Source organism: Vanellus vanellus (assembly GCF_965231255.1).
Source record: "Vanellus vanellus genome assembly, chromosome: 6".
NCBI lineage: Eukaryota > Metazoa > Chordata > Aves > Charadriiformes > Charadriidae > Vanellus > Vanellus vanellus.
In genome coordinates this window covers 3550538-3573676 of record NC_138911.1, presented here as the reverse complement: position 1 = coordinate 3573676, position 23139 = coordinate 3550538, and the positions used below count along the sequence as shown (strand labels likewise).

Genomic DNA, 23139 nt, shown 5'->3' with positions numbered 1-23139 from the left:
TAAATCTTGAAACAGAAGGCTGTATCTAAATAAAATATACAGCTTTGGCAGCTTGTGAGTAAATAAATAAATATTAGATCCAGGCCTGTAGTTGCATGATTTTTATAAATAAGAGATTCCATTTTAATGCTCTTTTCTGGTAATACCTTAATGTGCAGATAGGCATTAAAACTTTACATTCAAAAAGGACTCAAAAATGGATGTAGATGCATACAGAACAAAAAAGATGTCAACAGAACAAGATTTACGCATTTAAACCCTTAAGAGTTCAGATTATTTGATCTCATTCTGTGTGGTAAGTCATATATCATAAAAGGGTACCAGTTCTTACTTTAAAGCACTGTGGAGTATTAGCGTGCAGGCAGACTTTTGACAGGTGGATCTCCCTTTGTTCCAATAAAGGAAGTTGCGTTTACAGCCAAAGTGTAAATAAGCATTCATAAATACACCATAAGGCTCAAACTCTCTCTTGCATCTCTTCAAAAAACAAAACCTATATAAACTTTGGAAGAGATCTGAAAAAATTAAAACTCAATTTTATCTTAACGTAATCTGTCTATTTAAAAATAATCAATGAAAATGTGCTACCTTTCTAGAAATCCTAAAGACACAGACCAAAATGTGTACTTTACTCACCAGAAATAATCCTACAAAACCAGAGTGTTTAAACCAGCCTTTATTTTTCTTCCTCTAAATGGCAGATATCCAGAAAGCTAGCAGCATGAGGTTGCACAGGTTCTATGTGCATACTAGAACACACTATTGCTTATATATTTCATACCTCAATAGCAATCGTATCAAAAAGTCACATAACCAAATAAGGCATGCCAAACTGTGAAGCCAGACTTCCCTTACGCATCCACATGTAAATTATCATAACCTTGTTTCAGAAAAACAATAGGATTTGAATGAGCCAGACTGCTCCTACAGGGTTGATTTTTAAGCGAAACAGATTTTTTTCTGGTTTATTTCAACCATTTCTGTTGATTACAGATGTTCATTCAAAGCTGACATTGACCCCCTTCACATTACAGTTTACAACAAATGGAAAGAAAATATGCTGCATAATGAAGATAGAACAAGTGTTTTATTAATGAATTTTACTAGGAAGCTTTAACAAACTCCATCCTACCTTTTTTTTTTTTTGTTTTTTTACTGTACTGATGTAGTACAATGACACAGCTAACCTATGCAGTCAGATTTACATGTTCTAGTGATGGCTGATTTGGTACCAGCAGCTATGATCCCATGGCTATAAGACAGCATTGAATCAGCATGCAATTCTGCAGGGAATGAAATCACTGTAGTCAGAGTTCTACATACCGTAGAAAGAAAAACTACAAGTCTTCTCGCCTGCAGTGACTTCAGTACACTAGAAGTAATTAGCTTTGTATCCACCTTTTAATAAAATTCTGTATTCTACAACTTCAGCTGAGATGATCATGAAGAAACAAAACAAGCCAGAACGCAGCCCAGGCAAGTCAGAAATTTGTACGTTAAATGTTTCAAACGCTCCTCCCTAACTACTGAGCAATAATTAGAGCTGGTGAATACAGCAAGATATTTTTAAGTCTTAGCAACTTCAATAATTTGGGCAGAAATTTTCTATCTTAACTGTTGTTAACAGATCAAGTACTTCTGCAAAATTTCAAACCTGTTTGACAATACAGCACAGAGCCACAACCTCTATGTCAGACTTTATTAATAGCCAATATCGTAATCTACAAGATTGCATTTTCCCCCCTTATCTTTTCAACCCGGTCTTTAAAGCAATACTTAGTTGCACAGTCAAGCATTCAAACCAGGAAATGCCTGAACGACCGTGGTCCACAGAAGCTTTATTCAGCCTCTCTGTGCACAGGTCTTCTGACAGAGTCTTTAATTACAGTGTAACACTTGCTTCCACTGGATTCCTGACCATCCAAGACACAGGATGAGTAAGCAGGGTGTGAAACTAATGAAACCATTTATAAGAATTTGTTTTCATTTGTTAAGGATTTTAGAAAGATAGATATTAACATAATGCGAAAGGTGTCGAACGAAAAGAAACCATACACATCTCACAAAACTGAATACTGGTTTTCAAAATTTTGATGGATTTTTTTCCCTAGTAGCATTCTAGCTGGTTTAAGCACACACCTTTCACAGGTGTTTGCCAACCATAGTGTTCCTCATTTTCTAGGTGACTGATCTGCGAAACACAGGCAAAAATACAAACATGCAAAAAAGCTAGGTACTCATAGCCGCTCTTGACCCCGGCAAGAAGCACATTCTGAAGCATTCAAGTATTCAAAATGCAAAATTATTTGGAACGAATCACGTTAGACATCTCACATTGGTTAAGGCAAATCAATATTCTTGACATAACCTGGGCTTTAACTCCTTAGCTGTAAATAAGATATAAAAATACCCCGACGGTATGCCGTGAAGACTCCACTGCTACAGCCCTGAACATCACAGAAAACCCCACAACTCTGTTGAGAAAACACTTAAAAAGTTGGCACCGAAGAAAGTATACGACTACATATCCAACAGAATTTTTTACCATACCTCATTTAATAAACATCATCAGGCCCATACAAGACATGAGACAGAAGATATTAAAAAAAATACAGACTCATGGAATAAGAGACTCCATCAGTATGTACACAAATACGGAGCTAAATTAAAGACCAAATAAGCAACCCTAAAGCTGGCATATCCCAATTTGAAGTCCTGGTTGCTATGATCTTTATAGTTAAATATGTATATATATAATATATATGTAAATAATTTATTCTAATAATGAAAATTTAATTGTTAAAAATAAAATTAAAGCAATACAAGAAAATTAGCCACCAAACCAATTTTCAAAATAACAGTCATTAACCACTTGATCTGCAAAGATCCTTTCTTTCCTTAATCAAACAAAAATAATTCTGGGTTTGATACAATCTCTTCTAGAGTAGCATTTTGCACATAACTTACATATTATACATTTCTAGTAATCAAATACTTCACAGATACTTTGAGCTCCCACATCCCTTCCCTTGCTTTTACCTTGTAAACCAGGTACACAGATTCCCAAAAAGGCCACATTTTAAAACATGAATACTTAGACCTCCCGCATTTACTTCTCTTTGTACTATAATTCAGAACCAAAAAAAAAAAAAAAAAAAGCCTTTTTTTTAGACCAAAATCCAGGGGGAGTTTATTTAAAGAATAATTCATGGATTTCAACAAAAAATGCTTTGAGTCAAAGTTAATCATAGATTAATATCTAGTACCTTTCATTACTTTGAAGTAAACAGGTAAAATACTTTGATTTGCAAAAATAAACTGGTTTGTGGATGCAGAGATGACTTTTTCAAATTTGGACTTCTCTGAAGTAATAAAAAGTCAAATTAGCTTTCTTTCTCTAGTATATGATCTTTTTGTTCTGTGTCTATCTATGTACTGAGATTACAGGGTGTGCTACTTTATTTTGCTTCTATTTTCAGGTACTCGCAATTTGGTGCTTGTTCTGGTTGCCAGTGGCTTAGCTGCATAACAATTAAAAGCCAGCTGTACTCAAAAAGAGCCGTACCATGCGTATGTATCTTTGGTACGCTATTTTAACAACTTCTGTCTATTTAAGTATTTGTGAACTCTTATAATCTATTTCTTACACAATACAACGACCTCCTCCACTAGATGGCCCTGACACTCACTATGTGTATCAAAGCTGTTTGAACACTTACACATGTAAGACCATTAAACAAACAAACAAAAAGTGCACCAGCATCCAGTTATTAAGAAAAGCCTCTGATACTGGCATACTTGCATACTCAGGAAACAGACAAAAAGTAAAATATTATTTTTAAATAAATTGATATATATGCACACAACTCCCTCCATACAGGCAGCAAAACTGCTTTATCTTCAGAGCCCCAAATCCAAAAATTTTAGCGGAATGCATGTCCTTCATGTCCCAGATGTGAACAGGTAGCAAACATTTTAAAAATGCAAGTTGTTTAGTTTCATGTGTAATAAAAAAGCTGTACAAGTAAAACAGAATTGAGGTCTAGATGGCACAAAGCAGTGTCATTCAAGTACGTGGCCATATTAAAACATGTCCTTCACCTGAAATAGTTTACCCTGCATATAGCTTCTGATACTCATGCTAGTTAAATGTCTCTTTATGAAGCCACACTATGCCATGTAGACTTCGTCAGGCATGCATATGTCACAACTGATGAAAGATCTTCTAGAATTCATTATATAACTGCACTGCAAACGGTACGCAAAGCTATCTAGCAGCCCAACCTAAAATATCTTTCAGGTAAAATAACTGACTGCATTTCTCTTAAACTAACATAGTTGGAATGCATTTAGCTGACAGCATCCATTTTTTGGAATGAGAATCAAGAGTGTATTATAAAGACTGGAAAATAAAAAGCTCTTCCTTGATAAAATGTACTAATAAATAATAAATTAGTAACACAGCTCTGCTGGTAGTCACGTTTCTCTTGCTCATCACTTACAATTGCTAGCTTTTGGGGGTTTGTTTTGGGGGGCTTTGGTGGTTTTTTTTCCCTATACTAGATCAGTCTGCAGAACCAGTGGAAAGTCCAAATGTCATGTTCTGAGCTGCAGCTACTTTATGAGCAGGAATCTTTATCTTTCTCCTTCACATTCTGACTTAATTTGTCATTCTACCCTTTACCCACAAAAAAAGTTTCCTACTGCAAAGTCTGCAGCCAACTGATTATATTTTACTTCACCTACAATACCTACACATCGTGTAAACTGAATGATCTGCGTACAAAGATTTTTAAAAAACATACTCCCTTTCAATGAGGAAACTTTGCAAATGCATGTGTTTTCTTTTTGAGGAATCAATCTATCAGTGCAAGGCTAGTGGGGAATTAAAACAAGTATTTCTAGTTAACAGGTTTGCGCACTGGTGTTTCAGTGATCCTAAAAATACCTGGAGATAATAAAAATTAAATGACACACGAGAAGTATTATTGCAAGTTCAATGCTTTTCTCTTTCCCCTTTAATATTTAGCACCTCTTCACTGTTTTGATTTTGTTTGAAATAAGAGTAGATAAACACTTTTCCAGTTATCTGTTCTTTTAATGTTTCTTCTTTGGTCATCCATATTTATCTTCATCTGTTATATTCAAAATGTTAGTGAAGATCTTTCAGTACCGATTCTAAAATCAGACTGAATATTTAGCATTGAACAAACCTAAAAAAGAATACACGAAAGTGTTTCAAAGCATCTATTTTCTAAGAAGAATGTTCAACAAAACTCCCACTTCCTCCATTTCTCTTCTTCTAGTCCCACTTGTAATTCATTGCTAAATAATATTTTCATTTAAAGAATATTTTTCTTTTATTTTGCATTTGCTATTGGTTGGGGAATTTTCAACTATCAGGTATTTTCACTTAATTCACTTTATTTAAAGTATTTTTACTATGATTGCAAAAGGAGAACAATAATTGCTCTGCACAAATACTGTGTTTATGAGCAGGTTTAGAGACTAAATATTTTCAGAAAGTAATATCATTTTGTGCTAAAAGAACAACTTAATCCTACAAACCTGTTTAAATTTTCCTCTGATTTTTTCCAGATCTTCTTGCAGCTTATCATAAGTGGGGTCTTCATATGGGAATTTCTGAATCATCCTTATTAATGAATCCAGAGCCCTTATCTTTTTGCTACAAAAAGAAAAAAAAAAAACAAAAAAAAACCAGAAAAAACAATCTCAGCTTACTACAGAAGCTTTTTTCAGTCTGTCAGAAAATTATCCTTCTTCTTCATTCAACTTCTCCCATTTAGCTCACTCAACATGCGTACGTGATACATATTTAAGCCATAATCAGAAATTAAGCTGTAGCACAACTGATAAAAGTTAAGGTTTCCCTTTTGACTTACCTGCCAAAAGTTGAGAAATATTCAAGAATCTTCAGAACTATTGATTAGATGACTGAGCAAAAAAAAAAAAAAGAAATACAATAAAAAAGGCTCACCAGAACACGCATCAAAATGGTTGACGGTATGGTGGCAATTCTGTCAGATAGAATAATCAAAAGCAGACAGAAAAAAAATTCTGGAGAAGAGAATGAAAGTCATAGAAAAATGTAGGTTGGAAGGGACAGCTGGAGGTCACCTCGTCCACCTTCTGCGGAAGCTGGACTAACTTCAAAGCTAGATAAGGACGCTCAGGGCCATCACCAACCAGATTTTGAAAATCTACAAAGATGGAGCTTCTATGACCTCTCTGGACAACTTGTCCCAGCGCTTAGCTGCTTGCATGGGAAAGGACCTTCTCCTCACGGCACATTAGAACTTAGCTTGTTTCAAATTGTGAAAGTTGCCTATTGTCCTTTCGCTGTGCACTTCTGCAAGGAACGTGTCTAGAACTTGCCCCAGGTATCTCCCTTGCTTTCTCTTCTCCAGGCAGAATAAACCAAGTTCCCTTATCCTCTTTTCGGTATAACAAAGTCCAGCATATGATACCACCCTAGTGGCCCTCTGCTCACCTTGCTTCTGTTTTTCACTATTTCTTTTGTACTGGGGAAGAGGCAAAACTGGACACCATAATTTGAAACTGTATTAAAGGAAGAGTAAATTTTTTTGTTACCTTACCTGTTCTTTTCATCCATGCATTTCTGGAGCAGACACTGCCATGTCAGTGCAAACCCAAGATAGCAGCCAATCTGCAAATTTATCAGAATGTCATGAGGAAAAAAAACGATACACGTAGTATATATAGTAAAAGAAAAATAAAGCGCTACATTGTATTCCATTCTTCAGGAAACAAATCACTGGATATACAAATCTTTTTTTTCACTGGAAAGTTCAGTAAATTAGGGTAGGATAAATAAGGGCTATCTGTGTTACACAGTACAAGAGCCAGAAAACTTCTTGTAAGAATCTGTTTAGCATGAGAAGACAAAATATTTAAAATGCAGCATAAAAAGCAATTTTGCAAAACACCAGCCATACTCTATGCTTTGAACCCTAAAATTTATAATAAAGTGTGGTAGTACGGAGACAGTTAGAAAACAACCTATGTAAGACGTTTTGGTAAGTATTCGTTCTTGCAGCACTGTTTAAGCTGCCCACGTACAGCCCTACAAAAAGGCATACCAGCTGGACTGAGGGAGCTATCAAGTCAACCAAAGAGGAAACCACACTTTTTTCTGACTTAATACACAAACAATTTTACCAGCCTAACTCAAGGTAGAATGGAATCAGAAAGAAGCAGGAGGAGCTGACTAAGCTAGCCTGGCTGCCAGAACTTTTCATTACAACTTTGGACACTAAATGAAATAGGAATATAGGTAAGTTCTTCAATGCTTCAACTGTGTAAGTCGGCTGGAGTCCCTTTCAGAAGTGATTTAACATTCACAGAAAAACGATGCAGACAGCTGAAACAAAAGTTAGCTGACTTTGAGCCTAATCCCACTTCGGACCATATGTCTGCATGCGCACACACCTGCCATTTAAACTTACAAAACACTCTTGGACTGGTAAGCTCCTGTGGCCTGCAAACCACTTCAGAGTAGAGTGGGAGTGTTTGGGAGTTCCAGTCTTCTGCTAGTTATGTTTGTTAGAGCACATACTGGAGTTCTTTTTAAGGCCCAAATATGGCTTTCAGACTTAACATCCTACTACATGCTGAAGCATATTTGAAGCGAGGCTTCCAATTAATTTTTTGTTGACAGAAATTTAATTTTCACGCCCCAAAACTGCGTAGAGATCCAAGGTAAATGGAAACAACTGACAGATATAGCAGTTACCACTGCTGTAAATGCAAGCTACTATGATAAAACACACCTGGCCCCTGGACACTTAGCCACAGATTTCTCAGCTTAATTAGCACTGCCCTACCACAGGGGAGCAGTGCCAATCTTCTGCTTGAGCCTGAGCAGATACTGTGCCTAAGCCTGCCTGAGGAATGTGCCCGAAAACAGACACACTTTAATTATAATATCTTACTTTAATTCGCTACCAAGCAAGGCAATTATCAGATGAGTATCATAATTTTGCCGAAGACACAAAATAGGCTGACAGGTCCAAGATTACCCAAGTCACTCTTTCTCTCTTTTAATGTGGCTGTCTATAATCCTACCATCCTCTGAAGCTTCCTCAATATATGTACATTAGAGCACTTCTCTATTACCCTCTGTCAAGGACCATTTTATATAAAACTATTCTGCTTTGGAGACTGCTGTTTAACATTCTCATCTTGGAATTACATACTTGTAGTGTAAGTAGGAAAATATTCCATCATTGTACATCTCTGTATCATACCCAAATGCAACTGAAAATTTTACAATAACCATCCTTTCAGAATTTGACAGTTCACCTTTTTCACTTCAAAATGGATTAATGCCATTGCTACCATTTTTTCCGTAGTAATTAACTTTCTGAAACCTGAAAATATCAAAAGGGCAAATTGCCAAATTACCCAAAAGTCTTCAATACATTGAATAGACTTAGATATGTGGTGCTGTACTTGAAATAAGGCCTGCCACAAATCCTGCAGTACAGCTTCCCATCAAAGCTGAAAAAATCCAGTTCAGACCCAAAAATACTGCAACTACATTGTACAGCGCTGAACACACTCCATGTTATCAGAAACTTGAGCTGGACACACAAGACAACTCAAGGTGCCTCACCACCACCCTCTAGTCCTTGTATTTCCAGAAAAGCTTATTGAGTCAGGCATGCCATTGTGTGGCAATATACAGAACTGACTCCCTCTACTGAAGAATAATTGTGCCTCAATCAACAAACTCTCCCAGTATTAGAAACAAAAAAAGAGTGCAACAGGGACACACAGAATTGCTCCTTTATGGTTCTCCACCCAAGGTGTCTCAAGATTCCACGTTTTCCCCTAACGCTGAGCCACAGAAAATGGTACAGGGGGGCCTTTAACCACAATTCTGGATTATAAAAATAAATGTACAGTCCATCACCAAGCTTTCTGAGAAAGCTTGTTTGATTTTGTCTCTTCTTATCCTCCCTTTCAGAAAAAAATTAACCAAAATCTCACAGAGCAAATAACCTCAGAAAACATCGAACCATCTATTTAACTGTTCAAATCAAAATACCACCTTTAAATTGGTTCTATGGGTCCTCTTGGACACGTACAAAACAGCATAACATAGCAGACCTCAGACTACCAATATTTAAGGCTCTGCCCAACAGTTTCTGTATTATAATAATTTTCTGATGACAAAAAACATTGCTGTTCTGAAGTATTTTCCCATTTACCTCAGACCCGATCTTGGCACCATGGAGTGATCCATACCTCCTTCCTTCAACAACTCCAGCGTGACTGCCTTCAGCATACCCCTCCTGATACCCCTCACCATGAAACCTGTAAAGACAGAAGTATAATCTTTACCACCTATTCTCATTTCATATCAAACTCACACGGCACACAAGCAACTCACAGAAACAAAAACATGCTGCACCATCTCTGAAATGCAACTACCCATATTTAGAAATATCACGTAACGACTTATGTTAAGATGCAGTTATGCACATTATAATGTTTCGAAATAAGTTTATAATAACTGGCCAAGAACAACACACTCGCCGATCCAGCTCAGTACTTTCACTAGAATAACACTGCTAACTACAAGCTCACAATTCTGGGCCGAGTTTCCACACACGGTGGAAGAGCCGAGATCGAGCAGGTCGGTCGCTCAGCAACAGCAAAAAGGAAAACTTCCCCCGCCCTTCTCCATCTTCGCCCCTTCCCCGGGATCATTACTCGCCCTTCGCCCCTCACTTTTTCCTTCTCAGCTCCTACTCCCGACTGTGGAGGCCAAGGCCTAGGCCCGGGCCCGGAGCTCCCCCTCCTTCCCCCTAGGCCGACCCGTTACCCGCAGCAAGCGAGGAGTCCCGCCGATCCCCCGAGGTCCCAGGGCCCCGGTGAAAGCTTCCCCACCAACCCCACCTCTCCTCAGCCATCACGATCTCATCAAACATGTCGGAGCTCGGAGAAGCGGCCATTGCCGCCCCCGCCGCCATGGCGCCGCCAAGCCCCGGCCGCTCGGCATGCCGGGAAAGGACGGCAAGCCGGAGAGGCCAGGAGCCGGGCGGTGCTAGTGCGCAGGCGCATAAACCCCCCTTGGCCGGACTTGGCGCGGCGAGGGGGGCGTGGTCATTGCATCTTCGGGCCCCGCCCCGCTCCAGGCCGGTGCCGAGCGAATGACCACGCCCCTTTCGATCTCGCTCCGCCCCTCGACCTGCCGCCGCCGCGGCGCGGCATGTGCCCGCCAGGGGGCGCCCCAGCGCCGCCGGGGGGGGGCGCTGCCGGGGGCGGGCACCGGGTCCGTGTCTGGTCCCCACCGCCAGTGGGCGAATCAGCACCGGTAAAAGAAAGCATATACAATGGTAAAAGGAAGCGTTTATGCTTATTTATAAGCATATATGTATATGTGCTTATAAATAAGCATATATGTATATGTGCTTATAAATACGTATATAAAAAATGTTAACTTCTACTGTTGTTTTTCAGATACTTAATGAAAACGGGGCTCTGGGCAGACCGAAGTATTCTGCCAATCCAGACAGGGCGGGCGGGGGGTCCGTTACCCTCCCAGTCCAACGCGGGAGGGCAGAGGACTCGAAAAGGCAGCTTTAAAATCCCGAGTTGGGTCTAAAGATCAAATAAAACTACATTCGAGTGAAAACAGAGTCACGCTACGAAAGGTTTAGCTAACCACTTGCACCAGCACAGGTCATTAAAAATGCTCCATCGCAGCAGGCGTTACTGATTTACATGCGGTCGCTCTATATAGGGCTATTTATATAGAGCGACTGTAGAGCCAGCTCGTTTTCTGCGTTAATTTAAAGAGATATTACGGGATCTTGTGTGAAATCACCGCAGGTTTTGCCCGGGGTGAATACCTGCCTGCTCCACAACCACACCGTCACAAGCAAACGCAGGCTGCGCGCTGATGCCAGTGGAAATGTAAAGTGTCTTTGAAGGTTTCCTCTACGCTCACAGATACAATTTAAATCTTGCTTTGGAAGTTAATGAAAAGCAAGTTCTTTGATCTCAGTAGGTAGCGGGATTGATGAAGAATGCTGAAAATATAATAATGTCCTGGCAAGAAGACTACAAAACACGAGTCTCATTTTGGGGCATTCTTACCGTCAACAATCAGTCTCTCCAACGGGGTTCCGTGTGCCCAGATAGTCACAAATTCACCCCGAATTCAGAGTCCTAATGATGTCTTTTTTGCACTCCCATTTGCTTCCAAGGGAAATACATCTCTGCTTTCATCGTGAGTGATGCTGCCCGAAAGGAACTTTGGGCTTCCATACATTTTTGAGAAAAGAAAGTACTTATTCATCGTGTCATTCTACATTCATTTACAAAGTACACTGGCAGAGTAGAAAGAGCGGTCCCAAATTTTCCCCGAACATAGTTTCAGTGCTTCGAGCAGAGGTAAAGTTGGTATTATGGCTCTTGACTAAAGGATTTACAGCTTTTAACACTGCCCCGAAGTGGAAATGGAGATGCCCAGCGTCTCCTTTCCTACAGCCTTCCCACTCCTCTAACAACCCGTATTTGCACATCATAGCTCCGAACTGAGGCTTCACAAGGAGGTATTTGACACCTGACCCTTGAAAACCTTTTAGGGCTGTAAAATGTACCATTGCAAAAGAAAGTACTGCAATTGTCCTACTGTCTTTGAGAAACTGTGATCAACCCGGAGGTATAGAGTGAATGGTGGTGGTGGCGTTTACATTCCCACAGAACCAAAGGCAATGCTGTTTCGAGGTTTTGCACGCCAAGTTCCTGACCGAGTCAGGTGTCCCATGGTAGGAAAAGCAGTTTCCAGTAATCCTTCCACCTCAAGCTGTGATCTTGTCAGATTTTATAAGCAAAACAGCCAGGTCTGGTCAGTGCTCGGATGGGAAACCTCCAAGGAAAACTAAAGTGCTCCAGGAAGCGGTGTGGGTAATTCAGCTCCTGGCATTCTTCCCTCCCTCTGAATAAATATTGAACCAACCTCTAACCATGCTGTTGCAGTAAGAAACGTTGTGCTGCCTGTGGAAGATGCAAATCCAAAGGTGTCAGCAAATAGGGTCACTGGAGAGCTCAAGGCGCCGTTCGCAAATGTAAGGGTGCTCATCTTTGCGCTCTTGAGCAATATTCGTGTTACGTCTACTCCAAAAATCTTTCACTGGTTAAGTTAAACAGCGTACCCTCTGAACTCTGTTATTCGCTGTGTTTCCCATCAAAACTATGCAATTTTTTAGCTGGAAAGTAAAAGTGGATTTTTTTGACCAAACTTTAAAAGTTCGTATTTATTTTATTTTGTTTTCTGATATTTTACAGAAAGGTCTTGAAAGGGATCTAATGTTCAAAAAAATATAGTGGCTGATAAAAACTGGAAAGAAAAAACAGAAAAACAGAACGCCCCAAGCCTGAAAACCTTTGGAATAAAACAAGTTGAAAATCGGGACTACATCTCCCAGTATATGAGGAGCCGGAATCCTCCGGATGTGTGGCAGTGGCTCAGCACAGAGGAGAATGGGAAACGCCATGGGAGATGTTTGCCAGCCAAGAAATTTGCAGTTCCCGTGACTCACAGCATTTCCAGATGGAAACATTCAGTCTTTTTTCCCTGCCAGAAGTCGACATCTTTTTCAGGCAAAAATAAGCAGTTTTCTCCCCCGCTGCACCGTTGATTATGGTGTCGATTTGAGAAAGGAGCAGCCTTCCTTCCACCCACAGGACTTTTTTGCGCGTTGCAGGTGGATTTTGCGCAGCTGAAGAAGAATCACAGAAACCACAGCTGCTGGTGGATTTTCCCATCTCCCCGAGGAATCGCCTCCTCCGAGCAGCGCTCCCTTCGGCGTCAGCAACTCCAAGGCTGCGAGGAGCGTGAACGGCGGGTTTTAACGAAATATATGGAATAAAAAAGAGATGTTTTGTACAATAGATGCAAATCCCTGACTGCTTCATCGCAGATTAAGTATAACTGATGATGTCTACAGGCAGCACTCGCCAGCCTAGATCTACAACTTCTTGAAAGGAGGGTGAAGCGAGGGGGGGTCGGTCTCTTCTCCCCAGTAACAAGTGATAGGACAAGAGGAAACAGCCTCAAGTTGTGCCAGGGGAGGTTTAGGATGGATATTATGGAAAATTTCTTCACCGAAAGGGTTGTCAAGCACTGGAACAGGCTGCCCAGGGAAGTGGTTGAGTCACCATCCCTGGAGGTGTTTAAAAGGCGTGTAGACGTGGCGATTAGGTGGTTTAGTGGTGGACTTGGCAGTGTTAGGTTTGTGGTTGGACTTGGTGCTCTTAAGGGTCTTTTCCAACCTAAATGATTCCATGATTCTATTCCATGGTTGAATGATGAGGACTGGGAGGGAAACATCAAGACGCACTCACACAGCTTAAAGCTTCGCTTCGCGCATTTGTTGTATCAAGAGAATAATAATTTAGGACTAGATGGAGTGACCTTCACGTATCCCAAGGTCAAAACCTAACGAGTTGGTTCCGAAACCCCTCCGTAACAGAGATACTTTTCTTAGACTTGCTGTTTCCCATGGAGCTCATCGGTAACTGGCAGCAGAGAGACTTGAATTCCAGCCTCAGCGTTCACTGCCTGGCCTTGGGAAAATCCCGTTGTCTCTCCCCATCCTTGTCTGTTGTCCCTCAACTACGCCACCTTCACAAGGGACACCACCTTCACACAGCTGCTGCAGAGCCAGATGCCAGCAGCATGCTAAAGCTCCTTGAAGTCTCCAGACTAAAGGAGTGACAAAAGAGTCAGCTAGATTTCTGTGTTGAAGATGATTTCTTTTTTTTTTATTGCAAATGTACACATTACACTACTGATAATGCACAGAAATTTAAAAAGTTATCGTTTGCTAAAATTTCGTGATTACAAAACTTCACAAAATCTGTTGCAACTAAAAAACCCACCTTCAGGAGTATATAAATAGAATTTTGAGCATAAATAACAGTAACAAAATAAACAGATGTATGTATTCAATAAATTAATTATAAATATTGCATTGGCAATGAAGTGCTAGGTCAGAAGAACACCAGTATTTCCAGGAAAGCTTTTTTTTTTTGTACAGAAATCTCTATTATAAATGAACCTTTGGAAACGAGTAGAATCCCTGAACCCTTTTTTCACATTGTTTGGTTTTTTTTTCTTTGGTTTCACCTTGGTTATTCCTTCACCAAATCGTTAGAACGGGAGAACAGAACTGAAGACATCAGACATCTGTGTTTTGGCCACAAAGTACTCGTAATCCCTTCCTGCAAGAACAACAGTGTGGCTGACCCAATTCTGCAGCATTTAAGTCAGTAAACTGTCTCTCCACTGATTCCCACGGATGCAGAATCAAGCCTGGAAGGGACTTGAAAGAATTGCTGATGGTTAAAGGTTAAACACAAAAAACCTGTTTTGCAATTGATTTGACCTATACATCATCCATTTTCAGTCTTTCTCTCCGTTTGCTAATGGCGTGCATGCTTATATACAACAGAACCTTTACTTAAACACTAATTTGAACTGCTCGTTCCCTATCTGACGGACACAAATGCTAGTTCTGTGCCCTCTTCCAACCACGCACTGAATTCTCACTGACGGCAATGAGAACTCTCTGCTGGATGATGCTGATCCCACAGCGAACATAAATTAGCCTTTAAAAAAATCAAAGATCCAGTTTTCCAAAGTACCCTTTAGCAATAAGGGAAGGAAGTAGTTTTTCCTTCCCTGATTTCCTAAGGGAAGAAAAAGCACAATATACAAGCGGAATTGTTTTTTTCAGCGGTACGCTTTCAATAGAAAGTTTTCCCAGAACGTTGTCAGCAGCTTTTCAAGAAACAGCGTTAACTCTGGTTCGCGTAACCGCATTTGCTAGGTCTTCCTTAATCGTGTTGTGTTCCAAATGTTTGTCTTTAAGGCCTCTGAAGCTATGAGAACATTAACCTCCCTGTGACTGGACAAAAGGCTTTCTGCATTTGCTCCTACGAGCAGAAATAACAGGTGAACACACATGGTAGTGAAGTCGCTGTAGAAAAATTGTAATTAGTTTATCATCACCACGGTGATGAAGCTGTTAAGCTTTTCTTATTTAATCCTTTTCCAAATAAAACTATGGATAAGCAATTCTTTAGACTATAGAATAGCCTCTGGGCACTCATCTCTTACAGGTACAACACATGGCAAGGAAAAGGCTGGCTCTGTGCTGAAATATACAAAAAAAGTTCGAAATATCACTACATTGAAAAGCTAAAAAACCTGCAGTATTCTGCAATATTTCTTTAAAAATGCGTGTGTGTGATCAGAGTCATTTCTGGAAGCTGGGGCTCTTCACGGGCGACAGTTTGGAGGTGATGCCAAAGGGGTCCATGCTGTCCGTTTCGAGGGGCGAGGAGTACACCTCTGGTTCAAATCCTGGGCTGTAATCGCCGTATTCGCCAAAGTCTGTTGACTCCACGGGCACAGTGTTGATCATCGGTAAGAAGTGAGAGAGCGGAAGAAAATCTTTTCCTTTGAACTGTTGTCTTTGCTTGGCACTACTCAAAGACACGGATATTCCGTATTTTTTTGATTTATATACGTTGTAGCCGTCTGGACGGATCTCCTCTTCAAAGGAACAATCCTCAGTGGAATACCTGAGCTGAACAGCAAAGAGAAACGAGAATTACGAATATGCCCACCAGACTCACTGTGTGCAACCACAATGTAAGCCTCGGATGCGACCGGCCCTTTTCCCTCTGCCGGCAGTGGAGGTGTCCCTCTGGCTTGTCGGGGGGCCCCAATTCGGTGCACCTTGCGGACCCCGCTGCCAGGTCCGTGCTGGTGGGCTGCGCGCTGCCTCTCTGCCTGGCTGCTGCAGGGACGCAGGTGGCACCACCCATTGCTCTGGTGACCGCTCTTTCAGCGATGGACCACAGCCACCGAGATGAAGTGCCCTCAAGTGGCCAGGCAGTTGGACTAGATCGTTGCAGGTCCCTTCCAAATGAAATAATTCTTTTCTATTCTATTCTATTCTATTCTATTCTATTCTATTCTATTCTATTCTATTCTATTCTATCCCTATCCCTATCCCATTTGTATTTGTATTTGTATTTCTATTTCCATTTCCATTTCCATTCTACTAGAGCTCCTTGTGTTACACATAATATGCATTTTGGGTTATGAGGCCATTAAAAGACCTAATCCAGAACACCTGAAGTTAATGCACGTCCATCACATTAAATAAGCTTTGAATCCCGGTTGCGTACTTCCCCACAGCTACCACGCTTATCCTGTCCTGAGCACAGGGAAAAAGAATCTCAGATGACAGTGCTCGTTTAGATAAACTGTCCTTAATTGCTGACAGTACTTAATTGCAGTCATGAGACATAATCCTCAGGTATAAAATTCTGTCTATTAGAGATTTGCCTGTATTAAGGGCTTCGGGATCAGGTCTGTAGGAAGGCAGCACTGTCAAAGACAGTGCTTTGGCGCACATGGCCAATCAGTGAAATGATACTAAAAACATAATTACCTTTTTTTTCACTCAGCATTTGCTGAAATTACAAAAGACCAGTTAACACAGCGTTAGCTGCTCACTGGGCATTAGTTAGAACTGTCAAATTAATAAGAGTGCAAGTTAAGATTTTGGGTAGAAGAGTGTATTGCCTTAGGTATGCCTTTGTAAAAAGAGATTTCTGATATACCGTACAGACAGTGTATTAGGAGTTTGCATCACCGGGTCAGACCTTTCCAGATCCTTACACAAGTACTGCATTTCCTACAACTCCGGTGCTATTTCAGGCTCAGCCACTACAGGTGACTGAACTCACGGTCAATAAAAGACAATTGCTGATTATGTCTCGGTCTGCAGTGATAAAAGTGTCCTCACATGAATGCTCTGCCTGTCTGAATAGAGCACGTTTGATAGTCTTCGGTCCTTTCTCAAACAACCTTAACAATATGGAGTCTGAATAAGTGCAAACGTTTGGTTGTCTTTTAAAAGCCCTTTTTAAACTAATCAAGTAATTTTATAAAAGGCATTTTCTCCAAATAAAATTGCACAATATTTATCCTTCTAGACACATTATATTTCAGAAAAATATGTCTATGATATAAATTTATGCCTGAATTGTTAGCTATCCTTATTTCTATGAGTGCTCAGCCTCACTAACAAGGATGATGAAATAAAAAAAGCTTCTTGAGCAAGTGCGCATTACAAATAACACTTATTGATTGCGCCTCCCATGTCTCAACTGTATCATTCCCTCTTCATTTCATTGGGATCGTCTCTAGTGCATTTTTTAAACAAGTACCAAACGCACTTTAAGTATTTCCAGATTTTTTTTTTTCCACAGGAGGAATTTACAGTATCTCAGTATATTAAGCAGTTACACGATTTGCCCTGAACTACAGACTATGGCACACTGCACATTCAAAAACTCAACCCTAGTCATCAATTTTCCAGTGTTCAAAAAGGGCATGTTTCAGCAGTGGAAGTGGTTGCCCAGTTCAGTCCCTAGATACCGTCTTTGCCCTTTCGTTGTTCCACTCCTGAGCGTAGTGCTGATAAGGCAATGAATTGCCTGCAGAGCTGCCTGCCCCGGCTGTTAGCAGGGAGGTGACAGCAGGCGTCCTCAACATACAGATGCGACAGCATGGCTACATGCCACTGCGTTTTCAGGAAAAAAACCCTGCAGTTAATACCATACACCCACAAACCCAGTCTCAGTCAAGGCAGATGCATATGCCTTCGAAACAGTGTTATATGAAAGCTATTTTAAAATTCTGCAACCACCAAAGTCCAGCCGGCAGCTCCAATGGGAGCAGGATCCAGACTCTGCTTTGTTTTCATTGATCATTTTGCTTTGTGTATATGTTAACGCATTAAGCTAATAACTGACCTAGCATATAGTCTGAACCTATGCAGCTTATCACAGCATCAATCGATTCTAGCCCAGAAAAGCAAGGAAATGCAGAAAGGCAGGCATTCAAAACCATCACTACATCAGTATCGCTCTTATTAAAGATACTGGGAGTTTTGACAACGGGCCAAGTCCTTGCCCTATTGAAATCAGCAGAAATTTTGCCAGGGGAATCAGCGCAGAATCAAGCTGTATCTTTACCATGGCATAATAAAAGCCATCGCTCTGTGAAACACAGACTCCTGTAAAGCACTCGTACACAGGCTGAATCTGACTCCTATCCTTCAAATTCTAGAGCTGGCAGCTTACTCATGCGGCTTCAAAAACAAGTTTATATCACTGATAACAACTGGCTGATCCGCTGACATACCTAGGGAAAAAGCATGACCTACCAAAGCGGTGTCTGCCGGTCTCTCAACTCCACAACCTCCTGGAGTCCCACAGGTGTGCTGTTACCACAGGTCAGAAGTGAGACAGTGGAGAAGAAGGAGAGTCCTTCTTCCCCTCGAAATCCCATTTCTGTTTGGTGCTACCTAGGAGGTGGCAACCCCATGTTTCTGGGATTTGTATGCTCAGCAGCCATCTGGCTGCATCTCCTTTCCAAAGGACTAATCTGGTTGTTTTTTCGTTGGGTTTTTTTTTTTGTTTTTGTTTTGTTTTGTTTTGTTTTTTGTTAGACTACATGACCTGAACAGTGAGAAATTATTCAGATTAAATTATTCAGATTCTATGTCCTGACTTAATCTATTTCTGCGGCAGAAACGCAGCCACCCACCGACGAGGCTTTTTAAACATAAACACAATTTTGCCCCGGACTGTATTTTCAGTATATTTTGGCGGGGGACGTGCAACACATACTTTGCCTTCTAAATGATGTTCCTTGCTGAATTCTAATAACCCTGACGGCCTTTCAGGCAGTAACAGCGACGGGAATCACCGGCCCTATGGAGAAAAGGGGGTGGGTGGGGAGGACCCCAAAGCTTTGTTAACCCATTACCAACCGCAGCCATAAGAAATATATGTCAGCCCTTTGGTCTCGCCTGCCGTTTGAGCCCGGCGGCCGGGCTGGAAATGTCCCTCGGGAAAGGCGAGCCCGGGATAGAGCCGCCGGGACCGGGGTGCGGGATGAGGATGCGGGATGGTGGCAGCTCACCTGCCCGTGCAGCCGCCCCGCCTCGTCCATGCAGAGGTAACGGGAGCTCCGCACGCCCTTGATGGCCACGGTGCGCACCGCCACGGCGCGGATCTCCAGCAGACCTGCGGGGACGGAGGGGAAAAGCGGCGGTTAGTTCCGCGGCCCCCATCCCATCCCATCCCATCCCATCCCATCCCATCCCATCCCATCCCATCCCATCCCATCCCATCCCATCCCATCCCATCCCATCCCGCTCCACCCCGCCCCGTCCCGTCCCGTCCCGTCCGGTACCCGCCGCCGGCGGTACTCACTCTGCGGGCTCTGGCTACCGGCAGCGTCCACCCGCCCGTCGCCGCCGATGCGTAGGAAGCAGCTGAAGAGCCCGTGCTTGCTGGCGGTGTAGAGGTGCCGCAGCCGGATCGGTTCCCCCCAACCGTAGTTAACGTGAGGACCGGCGTCGGGCAACGGCAGCGAGACGGCGGCGGCGGCGGCGGCGAGACCCAGCAGCGCCAGGGCGGAGGGGGGCGGCCCCATGCCGCGGGAGGGGCGCGGAGCGGCGCGGAGGGGCGCGGAGGGGCGCGGAGGGGGAGCGGAGAGGGAGCGGAGCGGCGGCGGCCGGGCGGTGTGCGCGGCGGCGGCGGCGGCTCGGGGCTGTAGCGCGGGCGAAGGCGGCCCCCCGGCCTTTTATAGCTCTCCCTTATCAGCCCGATCGATTCGGCTGCATCCAGCTCCGATATAGAGCCCCATTTCATAGCGGGAATTGGTCGGATGGGGCACTCCCCCCGAAAATATTGATCGGATGACATCATTTCGCAGGGGACACCCTGAAGTCGCTCCCTCCCCATCCGTACCTCCGAGCTTTTCCCCCTTTCCAGTCTCCGGCCGCGCTTTTCCCCGCCCGACCGGACCCCCGCGGTCCCCGAGGGGACGGGACGGGACGGGACGGGACGGGAGGGGACGGGTGGCACTGCCGGTCCCGCAGCCCCTGCCCTGATGTGAGCGCCGGGGAGGGGACCGGGGGTGGGCCCGTGTACATCAGCCCTCATCCAGCGGCTACGCCGAGGTGAGGAATAAAATTCGCCTGGGGGGAATGCTTTTTACACCTTTTACACCTCGCTAGGGCTCCTCGGCCCCAGGGTCCCGCCCTGCCCCTCTGCCGGAGCCGCTGCACCTCCCCGGTCCCGCCGCGCAGCCCCGGTCACCTCCCAGGGACAAGGGGCCGCGTCGCCGCGGCGGCAGCGCTGGGCGAGCGGTGCCGCCGTTCCCGGTTCCCGGCGGGGCACAGTCTCCCGCCGCGACGGGACGGCCCGGTACGGCCCGGTACAGCCCGGTACGGCGCCTCTGGGCGGGCCGGCGCGGCTCCCGGGCTTTATCGCAGCCCGGCCATCCCCGGCGGCGTCACTAGATGGAGCCTGGCACCTGGGATGAGGGGTGGCCTCGCCTTTGGGGAGCTGCTGCCTGGGGGGGCTCTGCAGCTCCTGTTCGTCCCCATGTGTACAAAAAGATTGGGGGGGGGGGGGGGAAGTGTGTGTGGTAAAACTGCCTTGTCCGCAACCGGCGGCCCCATCTAAGCATCAAACAGTTGGTTTTGGTTGTTTTTTTTTTTTTTCTGGTCTGTGCGTGGACTTTTCCCACGCGTGCTTTTCCCCGGGAGCTCGCTCAGTGAGCGCACCAGGAGAGGTGGAAAGAAGCCGACACACATATTTTGGTTCGTTCTGTGCTTTTGGCATCTCAGGGGCGCTTCAGAGGATCGCTGCTGACTTTTCTGCTGTCTGTCCAAACTGAGCATTGCAGGAATTTTCTCAGATCTCAAGTGAGAAAATGGGTGATTTCATAAAGAAAAAAAAAAATTCTTTTCCCCACAGGACACATTAAATAAAAATTAAGCAAAACATAACCCCATGCCCTCAGCAACTTCTCTGAAACAAGTTTTGATCAGCTTCTACACAGTTTTTATATTTCCTACCTGTTTACTTTTATCCTTTCATCTATACACTCAATTTTCCCTCCTGTAAACTCACAAATAACTTTGCTTTGTGAGCAATCTTAGCGCAGTGAGGCTGTGCACATGGACAAGGTCATACAAGAATACAGAGTCTTGTAGGATGGTGGCCCGCACCTGTATAAACGCTTACACTATTGTGTGTAGCTTATGGTACTGAAGTTAATCACATCAGTCAATCAGCGTTTGAATGATCAGGGTCTTGCATCAAAAGCTCCCTGGAGCAAGGGATTATATGTCACCAACCATTTCAAAAGCAGCTACTGATTGTGACTACCTTTGGGGTTTTTTGATGATCAGCTTGAGACACACAAGAAGGAGCCCAGTTTTCTCCACGTGGCTGATAAATAATTAATAAAAATCAGGACCACTTCACTTTCAGGTGTCTTCTGCTGCATCCTTCAAGTCACGGGCTGGTTTGAGAAATTCTGGCCTTTCAAACATGGCACAAGTTCACAATATTATAAACCCAGTAAATAATACTAAGGCATCCGAGACCCTCATTTTTTTTTCCTCTCCAGAATTCTACGATGTTATTACACGACTGCTACAAAGGCGGTTCACTGCCCTGCAGCCCTGGGCCCCACAGCAGTTGTGCATGTAACTCATCCTGGCTACTTATGCATTCTTCAAGGTACCGAGCACCCACCACACATACACAGAGGTTATGGACTGAAATCAATCTGAAAGGCTTTTTTAGTTCATTTTGTTATGCATCTCAGTGCACAGAAGCCATTTTATGATTACCATTGCTGCTATACTACAGAGTGAATAACATTCACAATCATAAGTATTGATTTTCTTCATCAAGAATTCAAAGTTCTTTCAAGTGGTGAGGAACTGACGCTTGCAACTTGCTTATTCGTTTTGACAGCATTATTATTCCATTGCAAAGACCAAAAACTGAGGCAGAAAGGATAAAATATTTGCACTAAATGATATTTCAAATCAGTGAAAAAGCTGGCTATAAATGAGAAATTCCTAACAATTGATGGAGAGCTTTTAAAAATTATTTTCATTGTTACTGTTGCTGATGTTACATGAACTGATGTTTAAAGGTTTGTATATAATCAAATTAAAATGAAAATGAAGCACTTTTAGCTATTTTTTTTTGAATGGCCTCTCTTGTTACGGGAAGATTTCAATCTAAATCGTTTGTCCAAGTTCCTCTGTAGTCAGTGACAGAGGTAAGCGCCTCCAAGTATTGATCTGGACTGAATAGTACCAATCCTATCTCAAAACAGCTGTTTAAGAGGTAGGGGTTAAATAACCTCTGGAAGTACCTATTTCTTTATAGGCTCTGGAAAAAAACCCTAGATGATTAATGCAGATTGAGTCCCTTATTTTTAGCTAGAGCTAAAGGAGCTAATGAATCTCACTGTTTTCAAAATATAGTTGCAACATGTGATTTTCATTTCAGTTCCTATCAGTGTCACTGAACTTTATCATTTATTGGCATCTTTTTACCAAAGTTCAACAGAAAGATACATGCCTTTACATGTTTCCAGAAATGTATTGCAGAAAAAAAAAGTTATTTGCAGAACAAATGTATTATGGGGTGAATCACGCCATCACTTCCAGTGCTGGACCGGCTCCCTACATAAAAAGAACCTTCAACAAGGAAACCTGGTAGTGTAGGACTTTTTGCTTTTATGGGGATAGGAAAAAAACCCCAACAAACCCGGAGGAAAGTCTTGTAGAATAAAAATACCTCCTGACCAAATAGTACACAACTGCAAAAGCATTTTCACCTGTTGTAATGAATCATTTATTTCCACTGCACTTTTCAATGTCCCGATGTAATTTCTGCAGAACAAGAACTTCAGCTTTCTGTACCACTAAGGCTGAACAGAATGTCTTTTGGAAGAACATAACTACCTATATTTAAAACTCAAACATCCAGAGATCCTGAAACGTGCCAAAACGATAACAGAGGGCTTGCGCCTAACTGGGCAGCAACATCATTGAAACCAACTGAAATGAAACCAAGGAAGATTGACACAAGTAATGATCAGATATAGGGCATGAAGCCACCCATGAGCAGAAGGTGGTCGTAGCAGGCTGCCTTGTGGTGGACATCAAAGGAAAA

General features: G+C 42.8%; 2 protein-coding genes across 2 annotated transcripts; both read right to left on the bottom strand.

Annotated features, from left to right (window-relative positions):
• Nucleotides 1-2537: 2537 nt before the first annotated feature.
• Nucleotides 2538-10062, bottom strand: LTO1 (LTO1 maturation factor of ABCE1). Its single transcript, XM_082485917.1, has 5 exons — nucleotides 9946-10062; nucleotides 9255-9360; nucleotides 6618-6688; nucleotides 5569-5686; nucleotides 2538-5213 (listed from the first exon to the last, which is right to left on the bottom strand). The coding sequence occupies exons 1-5, from the start codon at nucleotides 10017-10019 to the stop codon at nucleotides 5145-5147; spliced, it is 438 nt and encodes a 145-aa protein (XP_082342043.1). The 5' UTR covers nucleotides 10020-10062; the 3' UTR covers nucleotides 2538-5144.
• A 5255-nt stretch (nucleotides 10063-15317) lies between these two features.
• On the bottom strand, nucleotides 15318-19582 carry FGF19 (fibroblast growth factor 19; the record flags this gene model as incomplete). The annotated part of the gene is made up of 3 exons (XM_082485618.1): nucleotides 15318-15650; nucleotides 19067-19170; nucleotides 19360-19582. 3 exons carry the CDS (start codon nucleotides 19580-19582, stop codon nucleotides 15318-15320), a joined length of 660 nt encoding a protein of 219 aa, XP_082341744.1.
• Nucleotides 19583-23139: the final 3557 nt, after the last annotated feature.